This window comes from Podarcis raffonei, chromosome 11, assembly GCF_027172205.1.
Source record: "Podarcis raffonei isolate rPodRaf1 chromosome 11, rPodRaf1.pri, whole genome shotgun sequence".
NCBI lineage: Eukaryota > Metazoa > Chordata > Lepidosauria > Squamata > Lacertidae > Podarcis > Podarcis raffonei.
Genome location: NC_070612.1, coordinates 4,827,909 through 4,843,144, shown reverse-complemented (window position 1 = coordinate 4,843,144; position 15,236 = coordinate 4,827,909). Strand labels below are relative to the sequence as shown.

Sequence of the window (15,236 nt, the reverse complement as noted above, 5' to 3'; positions counted from 1 at the left end):
GCTTCCTAGCCTATCGCTTCCTCCCCCTTTTGCTTTTCAACAAACCAATTAGCCAAGAAAAAGGAAAGGAAGCTTAATGCAACTGCAGCGTGGAGGCAGATGGGGACACGAGGATGGGTTTATGTCATGGAGCCCTAAAATGACACTGGATTAGCTTTACGTCAACCTCACTGCACTGAACTGTCCTTGAGAGGATCATGCTCATAGTCCTCATGAGAGAAACACCTGGAGCCAGCAGATACGATAGGATGCAGAATTTGGAGCAATTAGTCAGTGCCATAAATGGATCCTAAAACCACACGACTGTACAACATGAAAGCTAATCTAACAGGAACGCTTGTCCAGGGGAAAGATTTGTCCCCCCTCTAGGTACAGATATATTTCTGCTTACAGAAAGACTAGGCCGAAGGGTGACCCGAGCAGAGAGCAAGAACCTTTTGGAAAGGAGCTTGTAGAATACCATTCTGAAGCACACTTCCAGTTTCCCTCTTTGGTTCTACAGCCTCAGTCCCTTGTCCAAACATATATCATTATTTTTTTTGATACACTACCTTCCTCTTCTTCCTACCCTCAACATTCCCGCCTAGCTACATAGAGCTGTGGCAAAGTATGCACTGTAGCAGGATAGGGCCCATCTGCACCTTACCTCCCTCTGGAGCTGTGGCAGGATCCACGTTTCCCACCTTAAACATCCTACGCCAGAGAGCCAGGTGTCCACAATTTAGAAAAGCAGCATTTTTAACCAATTACATGAATCGTGAAGGTACTTCAATCACACGACAATGTGTCAATGGATCTTCCATCACCCCGCCCCCTTCCAATGCCACACAGTTATTCTTGGAGGGGGGGGAACACTGATGTACAAACAAAGGGAGATCTATCAAAATGCATTTTGCAACTCAAATACGCCAAGCAACTGCAAGTACATTTTCATAATTTGCTCTGCTTAGAGAATTAGATGGGGAGTGTTAAAAATGTAAAAAAATCAACACCACTTAAAAAACAGCATTTGAGTGAAAATGAAAATAAAAGAGTCTCATTGTGTATATGCATCTGCCTGCCTTTTTTTGGAGGGGGGGTTATCATAGGACCTTTGAGGGGCTAAAGTCATGGAATGCTGCTCTGATTTCATATAGGAAATATATACACAACTGGATATGCAGGTTAGCACAGAAAGATGCCTTTCTCCAGACAAACTCTGATTGCTTTGTTCCATGATAGTTTTGGGGTTTTTTTTGTCATGTTTTAAAACAGTGGACATCCATAATTACTAGTGCTCATTTCTTTCTTCAAATGCTTCCTGACAGTGGAAAACTATTAGAACACACGGCGGAAATGATCAAAAGAGTATTTCCAGAATCAAATGACTCTTTGCATCAGCCTCCTTTTTCCCAGTTGCTGTCCAGCTAGAATAGCAGGTGCCTTGAGCACATATACAGGAGATGGAGACCTTGGGGGGAAAAGGTGTTTAGCATTCGTTCATTTTACTGGCCAATGGCTAGCTTCTATTTTCACCAGATGTTTGTTCTCCTGAGTTGAACATCATTCATTCCAAAGGTCTCCCTTTCCTGTTCTGCATATATTTTCTTTGCACCATGGAAAACAAAGTTATTCCCTTTATTTCAGCCAGCAAAATGAACACATATTCTCCCCCTCCTTAATTTAAGTACCTAGGATCAAACGCAGATTGATGCAGGCAACAACAACAAAATGACCAAACAGTAAAAGTGGAAAATCTCTGTGTGGAATGTGATTGCTACACCTGTTGTGTAGTAAAAAAAATAAAATAATTCCCATTATCATTTAGCAGGATATAGCAGATGACCAAATTACCCCAGAATGAATGAACATCCCCCAAGTTGGTCATGTGGGCACTCTGAGAATTTGTAACCTTTTCTATTTTCTGCAATTACTGGTCACTAGACACTTTATGTCACTGCCTTACATTATTACAAATCACCTTCCAAAAAGGCACTTGCACACTGGAAATAATAGACACAGAGATATGTACGAACACACAACGCACAAGCCATTTGCGATATATACAGAGATACCCTGCATATCCGGTTAAAAAGAAAAGGGAACTAATGACTCTTGCCTGGTTTACTTCCCTTCTAAAGTCCGTTATTTATATCTGAGTTAACAAAAACTTTTATTTATACTGTGGCTGCTTTGCTGCATAGATAGTTCTTGAGAGCTTTCATGCACACCTTAAACTAGTGTCCAGAATTCACCAGAGGTAAGTCATAATCTAGCCAAAGGAACTGCAACCTACCCCTAGTATAACCTGGGAGTAGCTGCTAAGTATTCCTGAGCAAAACCAATTTAAGCACTGCACAGAAACCAGTATGTGCACAGAAACTCCACATGTATGCTCAAAAATGCAACCTGGGTCATGAAAGGTTGGGTCCCTATAGAAATTGTGTGTTTGTGCTGTAAGCAAATTGGCCATTAAACTCCAGGGCTCCCTTACAGATACCTGCCAGATTCATGGAAAGTTATATTTTCATGCCCTGCTTGCTAGCCACAAAATTGACAAGGATGCTAGGGTCTTCTCTCTCTGCGAGGCCCATGTGCCTGCAAACTTTTAGCATAAATGTCACTATAAGATCAAGCTGGACTCTTCCTCTGCCTCATCACACCCCAGTTAGGTATGGTTTTCAGTCCAGGGCAATTTAAGGCATCATAGATTTGAAGAGACAACCTCCCCGTGACTTTGTTTTCTTTTTAAAGGCAAACATATTAAAGGAACGTGCATATATCAATAGGACATTTGAAAACAAACATTTCATCAACCCACCATCGCCTAAGCAAGTTTACTTGTAAGTCCCATGGGGGTCTATGAGGCTTACTCCCACGTAAGTGTGCAAAAGGACTATCAGCCTTAGCCTTCCACAATACTGCCCCTTCTGTTTAAAGTAATGCACTCCTAGTCCTTCTCATCAACTGGCCCCCCTCCTCATTGATATAATGTACACTGGTGTACAAGGAACCAAGATTATATTCTTATGAAACATACGGCTGGAAAAATGAGAGTTGATTTAAATATGATTTAAAAGCAAGACCTTGTCTCTCTCTCCTAATGGATGCATCACTTTAATTAACCATCCCCCCAAACCATGTGCACACACACACACACACACACACACATGTATACCTGTAACTCATGCTAACGCTTCATGCCTCTGATGAAGTGGACTGTAGCCTACAGAAGCTGGTGCCACAATAAATCTGCGAGCTTTTAAGGTGTCCCAAGACTCTTTCTCGTCGTTTTTGTTGCAAGATACTGAGACAGTGACCTGTCTGGAAATTGTCACTTGAACCATTTATTTTTTAAAGAAAGAAAGAAAGAAAGAAAAGAATCCCGCTGTACCTCAAAAGCTGCAGGCAGGTACCTTAAATCACTATCCAAAATGCATTTAATGAATTCAGATAACCCCCCTGCCAATGTTCATAAATTTGTTTAGGAAAGTGGATGCTTTCTGCAGCTCGTTTATGAACGAGAAGATAATCCACTTGAAAATATTGTGTGTGCATATATATATATATAATCTAGAACAAAACAACTAATCAACATTTATATATAGATCTCCCTCTCTCTCTCTCTGTCTAAACAGAGTAACTTGCAGGCTGCAAAAGCTCTCCTTTCTCAGCACACTCGTATTTTCCCTGCCTCTAGTAGAAGCTTATGCCACCAGATGTTTCTGCGAGATTTCATTTAAAGCTAAGAAAAATTGCTTTGAGCTACATGTTGTATTTTTTTTTAATCCGATGCCTGCTTCTCCCTCCCCGCCCCCCCCCCCCAAATAACAACAGTGAGGAAGGAGGACGGTGGGTTGGAGCGGGAGGGGGGGGGGAGATGCTACTTCTTTTATTACAGTGTGACTTAATTAAGTATAATGCATTGTTCCTATAAACATTTAAGAAACCTGGTGCCTACTGCGAGAGCGGAGCGAAAATGTTTACTCGCCTATCAATGAGCAAAAATAAAAAACCCAAGAAACTGCACCGAGACGGTTCAGGGTAGAATTTTTACCTTTTATAAGGAAAGGAGCCCCACTATAATACAGCCTCCTTTCCCCCTCCCCAAATCACCCTCTTATAGCCGAGGAAAAAAATGCCAAGCTAATTTGAAGGAAAAATAATTAACAGCCCAGACAGAATTGGAAACACAGACACAAATGGAGATAGCTATGACACGGATAATAACAATCACCACTTTCACTATCATATCACCACCACAACAAGAAAAGACCTCTGATGTCCAGGTTGCCTTCATATCTGTAGTTCTTTTATTAGCAATGTTTTAGGAGAGAGAGGATACTAAAAAAAAATTTAAAAAATAGAGAGATTTAAATAGTTAAAAAAAAAAAACTCGCCAGCACAACCTCGTTTTATTTGGGCTATTTTGTTTTTTCTCTGTCTCTCTCTGCTTTTCCTTCTCAAACAAAAGGCTTTCTTTTTTCCTAGCCATTACTGGAAGGAAAAGTCGAGATGGTTGGGTTTGCAGAAGCTGGAAAATAAGAATAAGGATAATATTTTTCTTAAAAAAATTAATAAAATAAAATAAGAAATGCAAAAAGAAGGGGGAGCGGCCCTACCCCCATAAAAAAATATTAAGGAAAAAAAATTACGAAAAATCGCTTGGCTTCTGCAAAATGCAACCGCTCCCCGTTTGCTCGGTTACCACAATAGACATTGACTCTCTCTCTCTCTCTCAAAGAACCATGCGCCTGACGCTATTTATAGCCAAGGCAAGGACTGGAATCTACCACTGGGCAGGCAGACGGGGGTGGGGGTGGGGTGGGGGTGAAGTGGGAGGAGGGGCGAGGGGGTTCGGTGGAACCAAAGCGAAAGAAAGTGCCCCTCCAGCCCCCACCCGCCTCCCCCCTGGTCTCCATCCCTCCCCACCCCCGCGCGCGCCTCTCCCCCTCCCTCCCGCCCCCTACCCCCCAGCCTCACTGGCATCTTGAACCGATCCAGCCTGTTTAAACGGAAAGGACAGAGATCCTGGCTGTTCAATGTATTAAAAAAAATCAGTTGAGACCTAGAGAGCGAGAGCGAGAGAGGGAGAGAGAGAGAGCGAGAGAGAGAGAGGGTGGAGTGAATGTGTGTGTGAGAGTGTGTGTGTGTGTGTGTTCCTGTGTGAGAGTGTGTATGTGTGCGAGAGAGAGAGGGAGTGTGTGTGAGAGAGAGAAAGAGGGAGCGGGAGAGAGGAACAGAGGAAGCGAGGGGGGGTGGGGAAAAAAGGAAAAGAAGATTTTTCTCTATGTATATAAAGATGGCCACGTTAGCAAACGGACAAGCAGACAATCCCAGCCTCAGTAGCAACCACACTAACCCCAACACCAACGGGCACATGAACGGATTAAATCACAGTCCAGGGAACACATCCACCATTCCCATGAAGGACCACGATGCCATCAAGCTCTTTATTGGGCAAATCCCTCGCAACCTGGACGAGAAGGACCTGAAACCTCTCTTTGAAGAGTTCGGAAAGATCTATGAACTGACGGTGCTGAAGGACAGGTTTACTGGCATGCACAAAGGTGAGGTCCGCTTCTTAACTTTCCCCCTTATTCGCAGGGGCTTGGAGGAGGGGAGAGTCCGGGGAAGGAGGTGGGGGGCAGATCCTGCTAGGTTGGAAGCCCATAAAGAGAGGAGGTGGGGGGGTGGAAGGCTGATCTCTTATAGATCCGACTGATCTCCAGGGTGGGGGAAGTTTAAACACAAATGTAGCTAGCAAGAGCCCACCAGGGAAACGAAGGGAGGGACCGCAACTCTCCATAAGGGTGCATGGGAAGCGATGGACGGAGGTGTCCAGCGCTCGTGGTGCTGAAACGGGCTGCTGCTATTTGGGTTGCGCGGACTCTGCCCAAACACAGAGGCGTTGGGTAGGTGGGTGGACGGGAAGGAAGCGGAGAAAGGGAGGTGGTGGTTATTTTGCAGCCGGTCCCAGACAAGACAACGGCGGACCCTAGAAGAGGGGGGAAATTAATAGGGCGGGGGGGGGGAGGAAGAGAGCGAAGGAACGGGTGTTAGGATTTTCTGTTCTTTTGCTAAGAAGTCCTCACCGTGGAATCCCAAAGAAGAAAGAAATCGGCAGTGTTGTGTGTCTCTGTATACTTAGCCAGCTAGATAAAGAGAGGGGAATTACTGAGAGGGGAGAAGAGGTTTTTAGCGATGCATCCGGAGCGAAGCATGTGTTCAGGCATCCACTTCTGGAGACGGGGGTGTGGGGGTATATCTCACTGGGTCAGCAGCGGAGAGGGGAGCTCAGGAACTTTTTAATGACGGTGATCAGAGTTTCCTTTTTTGAGGGGAAGGATGGAGTAGGGGGGTGGGAAACCGTGCTGGGGAACCCGTCTGCTCCTTTCTTCGGCTGAAACCTTCCTTCTTGTTTTCCTCACTCGCGGGGGTTTGGGATGAAAGTCCACTAGCGTTTCCCTTCTCCTTTCTTCCACCCGGGTTTCCCCTGCAAGGCTTTGGTGTGTAGTTTAAAGACCACAAAAGGGGAGGAAGTGTATGTTTGTTTGGAGGGTGGGGAGTGAAGAGAGGCATGCGAAAGGCATGCCAGTGTATCGATCGCGTTGCCTGAAAAGTGGGACTGAAGTGAATAAGTTGGATGCGATTGACCTAAAGGACTGGTTTAGGCATAAGCAAGTAGATAAAGTCTGGCGGCGGAAGAACTGCTTTGCTCTACTCGGGGTTTTCTCTGTTTGCTTTTCTCTTATGGGTTTGCCTTTCCACTTCTCGGTTCAGAAGAGGTAGTAATAGTAATAGTAATAATGTAGAATACATGGGAAACTTCAATAAGGGAGAACCAAAATGTGGAAGAAGTGCATGGCCCTGGGGTGGGGATCTAGCCGCCAGATTTCCCTTCCCACTTCAAATCCCAGATAAATGCTTCCCAACGTGCTAAGCCAGCCGTGTGTGTCCAGCAGTAAATCTTCAAAAAGTTAATGGCACGTTTTGAATCCCCCCTCATGCCCCCAATTCGCTAGGGGATGGTTATGCAAATAGAAAGTTATTTTTAAAAGAGGAAGAGTTGATGTTGCAAAGGGGTGGGGGCAGGGAAAGGGAGAGAGGATGCTGCACAGGAGAAACTCTGGGGGTGGCAACTGACAACTGCCTTTCTTTCCTTCACTACAGCCACCCCCCTTCTCTCCTCTGCAGTCACTACAAACCAGAATCTTATTTTGCCATCCATTCAAGCTTTTTGGAAGGTGGGGTTCTTGAGGCTTAATAAGAGAGGTGTAGATTTGATGGGTAGCTTCATCTCCTCTGGGCGATGTCTGTTGTTGTTTTTTGGGTTGTGGTTGTTCTCCACTACCATCAATCCACGGAAAGTTTATAAAGCTTTTCTAAGTAAATACAAATTCTACATCAGGAGATTACTTGAAAGGGGAAAAAGAAGGAGAAGGATGTGTGTGTATTTCAAGGATCTTTTTTATTATTTAATGGTTGGCTCATGGCTCTTTTATTTTCATTTAAGAGAGCACACATGTACACACATATTATAATTATGACAAAGAGTCCTGAACAGACGAAAGTCCAATAGATAATACCTGTCCTATTTTGTCTAGGTTTGGGAAGCCAGATGTTAACATTTTAATGACGAAGGAGGTTTCTTGAATCATTTATTTATTTAGTTTTAGGCTATTTTATTGTGTGCTTCGTGTAACCCACCCAGACCTCAAGGGATAGGAAGTGCCAGAGAAACTAGCTAAATGGGCTTTGTTAGAATCCAGAAAACTTGCGCCTCTTTCATTCAGCGAATCTCCATCCCACTCTCCCCGGTAAGCGTTTGCCTTCTCTGGCTTGCTTAGTTTTAGGGCAGAGTCTTGCTCAAGGCATGCTTAACTTTCACTCCTCGGCATCTTACTGTATTTCAAGGTGAATCGTAAGGACTGTCCAAGTGTCAAGGTATAAGCCCTTCAGGCCAATTTGCATAAGTACAAGCTTGTTTAGTAACCAGGTTCATTTTTTAATCTCTCAGAGCAGCGAGGGGAACGTACATCAGCCAACCCAACCCAATCCCTCTCATTATTCATATGGCACGGCAGGAGGATTTACTGTGGTTTCCAAAGGCACCCAGGGCTGAAACTCCTGGCCTGATTTAGCCCATCTGAGAAGAGTCCTCTGTGATGTTACAGATTTGCTCACTAATCCTGATAAAAATGTGCCTTTGGCTACCTAGTGTGTGTTGGGGGGGGGGGATTGCTTGCCACTGCTGGTTAATTAGTGGAAAGTCAAAAAGCATGACAGGGCTTGGAGAAATAGGATCATATTTATCTTACCATTTCCCCCTGCCTTCCTCTTTTCATGACTGCATTTAAATCAGAAACTAGTGCAACCATAAGAATTCATACAATTTCCTTCCTTCGTCTGCTCTGGTTGCTATACCATTCTCTGCTCATTCACATCCTGTAGTGGGAAGAAAATGCTTTCCATAGGTGAGGCAGGGACAAATACCTCTAGCGGTACTTATTTGCAGACCTTCCTAGGCAGGTATGTCTCTCACTGAAATAGCTTATGGAATGATTGAGAGAAGTGGCTTTGTTTATGAAGCCTGCCACGAACCTCTAAACATCGTATTAGACTACAGTCACTTATTCAGGGCAGGTAAGTGTGCTGAAATCCACCGAGTTACTTCAGAGTGCAGTGTTGTGGCTGTGTTTGTGTGTGAACGCACACACACCATTGGGTTTTGTTGTGCCTTGGCTAAAAGGTCTCACATAGATAGTTTGCCGTGCAATCAAACAGATCCTCTTGGAAGGAAGTCCAATTGAGTTCAGCAGGGCTTGCTCCTAGATTAGAAAGGACTCTGTCCACTTCCTGCGGAGTAAGTCCCATTGTCAGCAGCATAGTAAGAGAGAAAGAAATGGCATAACTAGTTTAAAGATGCACAGAAAAACTCCCACCAGAGATCTGTCCTTCTCATTAAGGTTCTAGGAAGGTGAAATGAAATTTAAGATCTGGTAGTTCTATGCAGATTCCAGATAAAATATAATCTGTTTGTCAACTGCTGATTCGGCTTAGATCGGTATAGCGCTGTACTCTTTTTCCTTTTGTTTTTTTGAGGGTGCAGGAAAGCACTTGAGGAAGGTAGCCCCTGCAGGGATTTTGTTCACAGTTTATCTAGATCATTGACAGGCAGACGTCTTGGCAGCTCAAACCATCCCACCCATTTTTGCAACATATACAAACATACAAAGCGAGTTAGCTAATCAGACGCACTGACAACAAATTCATTCACAAGTCCCCCACCCAATTCACGCTTAGCAGAGGCATCTGTTTTAGGTCTGAGTTACTCAGAGGCATAAAGGTTAGTGCTCTCAGGACAGACATATTATAATGCGTTATCTTTGGAAATAATTTAAGGCCAATTAAGTGGCATTTAAGCCTAATATTTATAAATGAATGAAATCAAAACAGGACCATCCCAAGTGGTTTTTAATAGTATTTCTTCCTATCCATGCTTGATTCGTAACCAAGGCCCGCAGTGCGTTTTTAACTGGGATACACCATCTTTTTTTGATAGTCCTTAGGAAGTCAGGCTAGATCTGGTAGTGAGATTTAGCAAACACAAACACACATACACAGGGTTTAATGGGCTTTTAAAAGCAGAGGTGTGAGAAGGATCATAAGCATTGAGGACTCCATTACCCTGAAAGATAGGGTGTCCTTTCAAGTCTCATCTGAGCAATGCAGCTCATAGAAAATTGTTACTATCCATCACCAAGATGGTGGGGTGCGTGTCTCCCCCACCCCCCACAATAAAAGGCCAAACCTCACATTCAGTAAATATACATAGCTAAAAAGAGGTAATAAGGGGGAGAATAGTTTATTTCAACTGTTGTCTATTTCCCTTCTCAGAAACATAGGTCATTTTCGGAGTCGAAAACACCTGGTCTTATAAGTCCACAAATTACCCAATTCACAATAGTCTCTTTTATTAGAGAGAAGCCAGAGTGGGAGAGACAGATGTGAATTAAAGCTTTGTTCAACCTCAGTGCAATATCAGTTTTCAGGTTAGCTGTGAGATTTAGAAGTGCAATGATTGTTAAATTAAGATGCACTGTACGGAGCGATAAAAAAAGACTTGGGGAAATGAAAATGTACTCAGAAAGGGACACAGCTAAATACAGGTGTTGAATAAATGCCTCCATAATTGAAACATAAGGCTTGCGTGACTGAAAGCAACCTGCTTAGTCTTTAGTTGGGTTGTAATCCAGATCGAGTTTCAAAGAGGGAATACACATACACACACAAAACACCATCAAAGTGGGAGGGGGTAGCATTCTACCTGCAGCCAAAAAGAACCAACTGTTATACCAACAAACCACAGTGGGTTAGTTTTATGACAAAGAAATAATAATCCATTTTCCTTCTCCAATCGCAGTACCCATGAATGTGGAAGTATGTGGGTTTGTTTGTTTTTTAGAATGGCAAATGAAGAGCTCCCTTGCCTCACCCTGCCAAAAGTAAAACCTATTTGTGATAGTATTCCAAATAAATGTTGTATTCTTACTCACCCTTGCATTAATCACTCTAGTAATATTAAAGGTATCCTGGTGCATGCTGTGTGTGTGTGTGTGTGTGTGTGTGTGTGTGTGTTTAAAGTTTCTACTTTAATGAATAGTTATCCCGTATTTTCTCCCTCACATAAGACCTATTGGCACCATAGCTGTCAACTTTTCCCTTTTCTTGTGAGGAATCCTATTCGGAATAAGGGAATTTCCCTTAAAAAAGGGGCAACATTGAGAGCTATGCCTATTGCTCTAAGGGAGTTTGGAGATGAATTGAAGCATGTTCTCTCAGGTGTTTTATTTGGATACCATAAACATATTTTCTAACTCAGAGATGTGGAGAAATTCAAATTATTTTTTGTTATTCCACAATAGCCCACATTCCAATGCCTCTTATTGGCGGAAGAACATGGGCACGTCAGAGGAGACAGGTAACAGCACAATTGCCTCGCTGTACCTTGAAGGGAACAAAGGAAAAGAAGGCATGTTCAGACCAATTGGTTGTGGATGTAACAAGGGATGACAATTCTGATTGTGAAAATAAATACTTTAGGGACATAATCACTGCAGCAATTGGCTGCAGATGTTGGGCCTCTCGTGTCCTCGCACTTGGATGTTGAGGAAGGGCCTGTTCCTATATAAATCTTTCCATTTAAGATAATCAGGGAGGCCATTCTTCAGGAGAGGTATCACCTAGGACTTTAGGATTAGGCCCTGATTTTACAAAACACTTTCTGTAGTGATATATGTAGATGCACAATCCTATTAGACTCCAGGATGAAAGATGGGGCTCTTTCTGTTTTAATCTAACTTGCTCCTGGGCTAATTTTAGTATAACAAGTCTTGGGCTGTTTTAATCACACTTCCTTTCTGTATTATTGATTTTTAATCTATCGTTTCCTCCTTTGAGGAGTTTACAAGGGGAGGAAAGTGTAACTACAATAATGCAGAGAATAAGAAGTATAAGAAAGTTTGCAGTGACTTACTCAACATTGCTGAAAGCTGTTGACACGCAGCAAAGTAGTCTTCATGGAAAGGGTGTGGGGGAGTTACCATACTTTTGTTGACTGTGGCAAAAAGTTGGTAAGAATTAGTTGGTAGTCCATTGAGAACTGGATAACACTGAGACAAGGGCAGTCCTGACGTCTGTGGAAGAAGTAACAGGAACCCCAACCTGTTATTTATTGAAAGGTGCAGTCATGTTTCCCAATGTTGGTTTGGAAGTGGTAGTTTGGAAGGCTGTGATGTCTTTTGCTTTTAGAAATTGAATGTGCTCCATGAATACTTATGCTTGCCCCACCAAGCAGAGAGGCTTATGACTCCAAAGCAGTTGAACTAGAATCCCATATTTATCAGCTGAGAGCCAACGGCAGTTTGGTAATCTTGGGGAATGGGTATATGATGATGATGATGATGATGATGATGATGATGATGATAATAATAATAATAATAATTTATACCCCGCCCATCTGGCTGGGTTTCCCCAGCCACTCTGGGCGGCTTCCAACAAAATACAATAGCCTATTAAACATGAAAAGCTTCCCTAAACAGGGCTGCCTTCAGATGTCTTCTAAAAGTCTGGTAGTTGTTTTTCTCTTTGACATCTAGTGGGAGGGAGTTCCACAGGGCGGGTGCTACTACCAATAAGGCCCTCCGCCTGGTTCCTTGTAACTTGTCTTCTCGCAGCGAGGGAACTGCCAGAAGGCGCTGGACCTCAGTGTCCAGTACATTCACTTCCAGTCATTGAGTCCAGACAAACAACAGTTTTATCCTGAACTGGAGGTACCTGTGAATTGTACCAGAGTTGAGATTTGAGATTGTACAGTTGCTTCTTGTGGTCACGGTAAATGTTTCACATCTTACTACTTGTTGATTCTGGCTTAAGAGCTCAATTGCACAGATAGAGAAACCACTTTGTTCAGCCTTCAGAGTGATGGACCTAGAGGTGCAAAGTGACCCTCAGCCTTGGTTCAGTCTACCAGAGGAAGTTGTGCAGCTACAAAGAGAGGGATCCAGGTTTCCATTACGGCCATTGGTTTCACTCTTGTGGTGTCACAAGCACACCCAGAAATTGCAGCTCACAAACTCAAATAAATTCCGCTATATATGTACGACATAATAACTCACACAAACCAAGACCATTCCCAATTCATGATGGCCTCACTCCATTAAGCATCAGTTGAGCTGCCTGTCTGGATCTATCATTGCTCATAGACGAACGTGCATTGAATTGTGGTTTCCAGATGTCTCTTTACAAACAGATGTTTACTCTAACATCTGTTAGTGCCGCTTATTATAATTATTTGGATCAGGCTCCTGGAAATCTTCTTTAAGGGGAACCAGAATTGTTTCTTGGATTCCTGTGTGACCATTATTATTCTGGTTGTACCAGAAAGATCTTGTGATCACATTATGCACAAGATTTTTAGGCATATTCAGGGTAGTGTTTGACAATAGCAAAGTCAAACTTTAACAGGGCCCAACAATTTATTTGTAGAAACTTATCCTTTTAGAGATGCTGGTGCTGTGAATCTTCCAGGCCAAGAACCTGTTTTATGTTTGGAACTCCATTGTACTGAAATGCTTTTTGTGCCCTTCTAAATGCCTCAAGATATTTCACCTGGACAGGCCAGATGAATCCACCTTGAATTTCACTTGCAACAAAAGTATGTAGTAACTCTGCGGCAACTGGTAAAGCTTACTTTTAGATTTGTGTCACTGGCTAGACTGAAAGTTAAAAGAGGAAGGTGTTGCTTTGGTCTGGCTCAGCCGGGACCTTTTCCACCCAACTTTCATAGCCATACAAATATACAAAAATACGATTGGATGCTGTTCGAAGGGGGGGGGAGTCTTAGACCCCTCCTCCCAAACGCTGTTCCGCTTGCTTGCTGCCGCAGTGCCTGGCATGAGCTAGAGAAAGAGTGTCATTCTGGACTTCACATTTGTTTGTGTTTGTCATCTGGTGCCACTGCTGGGATGCAACTTGCGGGCGAATGCGGTTTTTTATTGTGCATTCATTATACACAACTGACATCTTCTCTGGGGTGGGGAGAGAGAGAGAGAAAGAGAGAGAGAGAGAAGTCTTATCATTGCAGCTCCTTAAAATAAAGACGGATGACAACTCAAAGCCTCTTGAATAAAGTGCCCAACCGTATGTAGCGGCTAAAAATAAATCATAATCAGCTGGCAAAATGAATGGCGAGACATATAGATATAGACATTGTGTTAGGTTTGTCAAGACGGAGCAACCAAAATATATTGATCAAGGCGAGGGAGGAGGCAAAATGATAATGAACTGGACTCCAGCAAGATTTTAATTGACAATGACTCCCGTGAACCAGTTCTGGACAGTGTATATAAACTGACCACAATGCAACTTTATTGCAAGTTGCTCGCCTTTAATTAATTGTCTCCTTCGTTAAGACTGACTACAGATCAAAGGTTTTAAAGATACTTAGCAGGTTCTTAGTAACGAAGCCTTCAGATGCATTAGAAATATCCGACAGCTTGGCCAATGAGGCGTACCAATTTCGATCTACCTCATCATCGTGCATTTATTCCTTCCTCTCTGCTTGAGCATGGACAACCTTTGCTTAAACTTTAACTATTTCCTAGGGTAGCCACCAGAGCCTTAGGGGTGGGTGGGGTGGTGAGGCTGCCACATCGTAGGTGCCAGTTAAAGGCAATTCTGCAAAAGATTTCCCAACAAAATTATCGGAAAGGAAATAGCACAGAAAATACATTTCTAAAATAAGGCAAAGGAAGACAAACGTTGGTATTTGGAGCCATAACTTCATGTAACATCAGTATGCCCTTGCCTGTCTGTGTCTATAGCAACTTGTTTCAACTCTAAATCTACAAAAGGTTTATTAGCCAGGCTAATATTGTTCCGATTAACTTCATATATATATATACTATTTAAAATGCATATATGGAACTGCTCTTCGTTAGTGGAGATATGGTGCACCTATGCATAATTTTGCACATTTAGATATGGTACTTTTCATAGACAGAATCCCAGCAAATACAACTATGCGGCATGTGCAATAGGCAAACTTGCAGCTTAACAGTAAAAACTAGGGAATATATCAAAAATTGATAATTACATAAATATATCAAATTCACCCAGGTAATTTGGGTAAAGTTTTCTTCTTCTTCTTGGGCTCTTAAAAAGAGGCACTGCAAATCCCTGCAGATTTTACCCATGCATTTAACACCTGAAATAATCTGTAGGTTGTGTGGCTTATACTGCAGGAACAATGGGAAAACAAAGTCACCCACAAAATACCTATCCAGACTCTACATACATTTAAATTACAAACGTGTGCCACATACAGACATAGTTTTGAGTGGGGGGAAAAACACACACATAAGGGATGAAATATTTGTCTACATGTTACGGTGAATGTTCTAAATGTGGTGTCTGCCCTGTTTAGCACTGAAATTTGGGACATTGGCGTAATGAGCCTGGGATTGTTCATATTCACATATGAATGCTTAAATCCATTAAAGTTTAGACAGTTCTCTCTCATCCTTTCCATGAAATGTTTATAAGTTTGCAAACTTCAAGCTTAAATCACGAATTAAGCTGGATTTAATACTGTTGAAGTTAGTTTTTGATCCCTGCATGCTCAAGAGCCCACAGCCGGCATCTTAAAACTAAATAGATTTTACATTTTTTTTTACACTTATTTGTGATTGCTT

The 15,236-nt window shown here is 42.7% G+C and overlaps 1 protein-coding gene across 15 annotated transcripts in view; it reads left to right on the top strand.

The window, feature by feature from the left end:
* Positions 1-4,970: 4,970 nt before the first annotated feature.
* CELF4 (CUGBP Elav-like family member 4) overlaps positions 4,971-15,236 on the top strand; it is an 806,729-nt gene continuing 796,463 nt past the window's right edge. For 6 of the 15 annotated variants that reach the window (XM_053408999.1, XM_053408991.1, XM_053408998.1 and 3 more), the window contains exon 1: positions 4,972-5,549. In XM_053408999.1, the coding sequence (XP_053264974.1) occupies positions 5,270-5,549 (280 nt within the window). In that variant the 5' untranslated portion in view covers positions 4,972-5,269. Of the gene's footprint in view, positions 5,550-15,236 lie in introns of all 15 variants that reach the window. The other 9 variants (XM_053409003.1, XM_053408994.1, XM_053408995.1 and 6 more) reach the window with 2 other exon arrangements.